This window comes from Bison bison, unplaced genomic scaffold (genome assembly GCF_000754665.1).
Source record: "Bison bison bison isolate TAMUID 2011002044 unplaced genomic scaffold, Bison_UMD1.0 scf7180017864349, whole genome shotgun sequence".
Taxonomy (NCBI): Eukaryota; Metazoa; Chordata; class Mammalia; order Artiodactyla; family Bovidae; genus Bison; species Bison bison.
This window is the reverse complement of record NW_011494921.1, coordinates 967,740-973,068: the sequence shown is the minus strand read 5'-3', so window position 1 is coordinate 973,068 and position 5,329 is coordinate 967,740. Positions and strand designations below refer to the sequence as shown.

Below are 5,329 nucleotides of genomic sequence, written 5' to 3'. Positions count from 1 at the left end.
CAAGCGCCCCTTCTGTTGGCCGTTTAAAAAATAATAATTACCACTTTTCTTCTAGTGATGCTCTACCCATATGATTTCAATTTGTTAACCTCTTCCCCTAACATATCAGATGTGTAAAGACAAAAAACAAAAGGTTTAATATATTACAGAGAAACAGTTAATGTAATGTTTTTTAAAATGGCTTTTTTGTTTTCTGTGTGGAAGGCAAGGCAGGTTGCCAGTGCTAAATGATTTAATAATATTGTAATTCTGTATTTCTTTGTGGGGGGAAGACGTTTTCTTGTTTTCTGTTTTTTTGTTTTGTTTTGTTTTGTCTTGAAAACGATAGACATTTGTAGAATATGGAGACTAACTCCTAGGAGTTGTTTTACTCTGTCAGGTGACTGAAGTCACTGGGATTCACTAATTTTCTCTGAGAGAACCGTTGATTGAGAAATTTCTATTGTAAATAGCTCCGTGTTGTATAGTGATGCTTCAGAAGTTTTGTAGCTTTGGCGTGAGGGACACAGACTGAACAGCTGACTCCCCTCCGGCCCCGCACCCACAGGGTCCCCCGGCAGTGTGCCTGAGCCCTGCTGAGGGCACTGCCTTCAGATGAGTGGATCTTAGCCACTGGAAGGGACCTGGCCCCAGGGGCCGCTGACCCTCTCCTCCTCTCCTGTTCCCACCAGCCCCTTTTGCAGACACTTTTTAATTGTGTTCCTTACTGCTGCCACAATCAGCATGATTGTGTAGCGTTCAGTTAGATCCTTTACATACCGAGAGTTATATTAAAGCAGAATGCACAAATGAACATGTCATAATTTTGGTATAATAAATACAAAATTTACAAGTCCTGGACCCATCTGCTTTTGTCTGGGGAGCCAGGTGTGTCTTGCAGATGATCACGCCCAGCTTGGGTTTGGAATGAATGCATGTGCCTTTGGGGTTATCTGGTGCTTCCGTCTTTGATTTTTTTCTTTTGAAGAGAAAATAACCAAACAAGTTAAACTACCTTGAATGAAAGTAGTGAAATCCACCCTATAGTTAACGATATGTGTCGCTGGTTTACAGCGGTTCTATTTCTGGTTGTCACTGTGTAGAATAGGTATTAAAAAGGGGTAAGGTGGCATAGAGGAGATCCCAGGAAAATCCCACAAAGCCAAGTTTATTTCCCTTTCTCTCAGGGGCCCCTCAATCATGTGAACCAGTTTTAGTCAATCTTTTTTTTTTTAATTGGATATAGTTGTTCTTTTTTATATTGGAGTGTAGTTGATTAACAGTGCACATACAGAGTGAAAATCCAGAGCCGACTGCTGCACTCCCCACCCCTCTGTGAGTGTGCCGTGGGGTCCTCTAGGGGGTCCCGCGCTCCTGCTGGCTGCCTGGCCCCACTTACAAATGGCACTGTCCCACTCTGCACCTGTAACCGTGTGTCGCGTCCCACTCTGCACCTGTGACCGTGTGTCGCGTCCCACTCTGCACCTGTGACCGTGTGTCGCGTCCCAGTCTGCACCTGTGACCCGTGTGTCACGTCCCACTCTGCACCTGTGACCCGAGTGTTGGAGACGCTCTGGGTCTTCGCCGCGCCTCATGTGGACCAGCTTTGCAGGTAGAACGGTTTCCCTCCTGCAGGTCTGCCCTCCAGAGGGGTACCTGGCAGGTTCAGTGACGGGACGCAGCAACTAGTCTCTCGTGTAGACTCCGTAATGGGCTGTCCGTCCCCTCTCTGGGTGGCCAGATGAGTGGACCGCTCCTTGTCTTGGTGATGCCGTTCTTCACTCCACGGCAGGCTTCTTGTACACTGTGCGCTGTGCAAACCACCAAGACTGGAAGAAGATGGAGCTCATCTCAGCCCCATAAGTGTGGTCCCCAGGTGGCGCTCGTGGTTAAGAACCCACCTGCCATGCAGGAGACATATAGACATGGGCTCCATCCCTGGGTCGGGAAGATCCCCTGGAGGAGGGTATGGCAACCCACGTCAGTGTTCTAACCTGGAGAATCCCATGGACAGAGGAGTCTGGTGGGCTACAGCCCACAGGTCACAAAGAGTCGGACACGACTGAAGCGAGTCGACTAGGCACACGCACAGCCCCACGAGGGATCAGTGACCAAGAGCGGAGACCCAGGCAGGGCTCTGCTCTAAGCCCGGAGCGAGGCCGGCTCGGGACCCTGCGCCCGGGGCTCCACTCTGGACCTGGAGTGAGGCCAGCTCAGGACCCTGTGCCCTGCCTGCTTACCGGCACCTGGCCCACCCATCTTCCCGCTGCTCCGGGCGCATCTGAGCAGACCCGGAAGGCTCAGCACTCTCACCTCATGCCTCAGTCCCTCCAGAAGTTCCAGGTGCTCTCTGACTCCTTGGTGTGGAACCCCCTGCGGGCGGGGCTCATCGGTCGCCTTGTGTGGCCCCCGCCCCAGACAGACCATGTGGACCCCATCCTTCCACAGCTCACCCCCAGAGAAGCCCACTTCCGCCCTGAGCAGGGCCAGCACGGGCAGCATGACCTGGGGGTCCACGGAGGATGCCCGGCAGCTGCTTGTGCCAGAGGCGGCCGCTGGGACCAGCGAGGCTGCACCCAACCTCTGCAGCTGACGGGGCGATGGGGCGTGGGCGTGGCTGTTTCCCCAAGACCTGCAGCTCGGGGCACGCTTGCTTCTAGTTCATTATCCCAGCAAGTCCCACTGTCCACTCGCCCCATGTAAGGAACTCTGGAGATGAAGGACAAGACTTCGCCCTTGGGGAGCGTGGGGCCAACAATGAGTGAAAGAGGCCGGTGGGCACAGGGCTCCTGCTCGGCCTCCTCGCTCTTCCCTGGAGCTGCCTGAGGGGCCTTCACTGCAGCCCACTGAGGTGAAAGTGAAGTCGCTCAGTCGTGTCCCAACCCTGCAACCCCATGGACTGAACCCCCCAGGCTCCTTCCTCATCCATGGGATTCCCCAGGCAAGAGCACTGGCACTGAGTGGGTTGCCATGACCTCCTCCAGGGATCTTCCCAACACAGGGATCGAACCCGGGTCTCCTGCGTCGCAAGTGGATTCTTTACCCTCTGAGCCACCAGGGAAGCTCACCGAGGTAGCATCTAATGTACCATATGTAGAGCTGCTCATAAAGCTGGAAAGTGCTTAGTATTTGGAGATTCCCCAAAGCCACGGGATCTGCAGGGTGAGTGTGAGGGACACGGGCTCCCCCTGCCCCCCCAACTCCCTCCTCCTCTGGGAAGGCCAGAGGATTGGGAAGGGATGCAGAGCTCCAGCGAGGCCGGGGCCTTGCTGACACACTCAGAGCCCCCATGAGGACCCTGGGAGTCGCGGGTGTGGGCTCAGCTGCAGGCTGCCCCCGGGTGTGCCCACCATGGCTTCCCAGAGGGTCCCAGGTGCCCTAACACCCAACCGTCTGACCCGGGATGGTGCCATGGCGTCCCCTAGGGCACAGGGGTCCTGACGCCCAACTCATCAGACCTGGCTTCTCTCGATGGCTTTGTCACAGCGCCACCTGCTGGTGAGATGAGATCTGGGTGGAAACGGGCATGACTCCCTTCTTTCTCCATCTTTCACTCTTCCAGGACAAACAGATTCTGTCACTCCTAGACCTGAGACAGAAAGCACTCCCAAGCACTATCGAGTAGTCAGAGAAGCCACGTTAAGCCATGTTACTGTTCCCCCTGGAGTTCTGCTCTGTCAGGTGGAACGGTTGACTGGTTCCTGTGATGGGCACTGTTTTTTTCTGGGAAACCAACGTGCAGACATATCGAGGTGTAACAGGAATCATGGCATTGACCTGGGAGAGAGGAAGTCAGTCTCCAGCGTCCATCTAATCCTCTGTTCCTCATAGTGGAGAAAGGGCTTCCCTGATGGCTCAGCTGGTAAAGAATCCGCCTGCAGTGCAGGAGACCTGGGTTCCATCCCTGGGTTGGGAAGATCCCCTGCGACGGGAACGATACCTACTCGAGTATTCTGGCCTGGAGAATCCCGTGGACTGTACAGTCCATGAAGTCACAAAGAGTCAGACACGACTGAGCGACTTTCACTTTCATAGTGAAAAATAAAAACTGTAATACACTTTGGATCTAATAGGACTGTACCTGAGAGTCAGCTCATTGCTGACACTGCCGAGTAGGGAGATAAAGAACAATTCCCATGCAAACCTCATCAGAAGGCATTTTGGATTCCCACGGACATGTCAGGAAATAGAATTTTTGTAAAACATGAGGGTTATGGTATCTGCCCTCCCTACCTCCCCATGGTCAAACCAGGCAATTTGTAGACAGACAGTAGCATGTTATATAAGTGGAAGTGTTGTCTTATTGTAAATGAACACCTAAGGGTGATCAGAGAAAACAATTGGGACACAGCAAAAATGCTTTTTTAAATTAAAATCTAGAGAGAAAACAAAAAACTCCTAGAGAAACATCTGTTGGAACTGTTACAGGAGGAAGGGATGAAGTAATGGTACAAAAGGCAGGTTTTCTCATTTCTTGCCACTGAATTTCATTTTCTTTCAGTTTATCCCCCAAAAGGCATTTTGGGCAAATGAATCTACACTCGCCTTATTTCACTGTTGCTGTTGACCTGTCGTGAACCGACTCCTACCGCTGCAGAGTCGGAAGATCGCTGTAAAGGTTGTCCCCCATCCCAGCCTTACCAAAATTGCAACCAAGTTCAGACTTAGCTTGGCAAATCCATCACCCTGATCGGTAACAAAGTAGGAACTCCATCGAGCAGACGAAGCTCTGGGCGATGACAGGAAGTGCCGCAGACCACCCCGTGCTCAGCCCTGGGCCCCGAATGGGGGACTGGGGTGCCCAGGTGGCCATCTGACGCCCTGCGGTTGTGGTCTCAGCCAGTTGAGGGTGATTTCGGGCCCTGCGTGTTGCGCACTGCCTTCCAGAGGACTGAAGCTGAACCCTCCATGGCAGAACAGGGGCTTAGGGGGCCCCAGGCGGCTTTCCATCTCCCGGCCGTGTGGTCGCGTAGGAAGCCACACTCCCTGCGTTAAGACACACACACAAGCGCTACTTTTGTTGGGTTCCAGTTCATCATGCTTTCGTTTTCTTCTAGATCAGAAGCATGATGCTTTATTCTGTCCAAACAGGAACGGCACAACCTGGAGAATCCTCTCCGTCTGCCTGTGACTAGAGCTGCTCCCATTGCGATTCCTCTCTTTTTCTAAAGCCACGGAAGTAAAACTGGCTTCAGACTGAATTTCAAGTACTTTCTAGTCATTGCTTTGGTCTTATTCTAATAAACTGAACTTCCCCCTAATTCATGCTCTTATCTATTTGGAGGAAAGTTGAAATGGCAGCTCAGATCATTTCCCAAATGGGGCACCTCCAGCTGTTGTCTTTTCCTGA

At 52.3% G+C, this 5,329-nt stretch overlaps 1 protein-coding gene across 1 annotated transcript in view; it reads left to right on the top strand.

Annotated features, from left to right (window-relative positions):
• Window positions 1-5,329, top strand: part of PHLPP1 (PH domain and leucine rich repeat protein phosphatase 1) — a 201,537-nt gene that overhangs the window by 194,700 nt on the left and 1,508 nt on the right. The window contains exons 19-21 of the mRNA XM_010854816.1: window positions 1,489-1,591; window positions 2,127-2,678; window positions 4,867-4,948. Of these exons, the coding sequence (XP_010853118.1) occupies window positions 1,489-1,591; window positions 2,127-2,678; window positions 4,867-4,948 (737 nt within the window). The remainder of the gene's footprint in view (window positions 1-1,488; window positions 1,592-2,126; window positions 2,679-4,866; window positions 4,949-5,329) is intronic.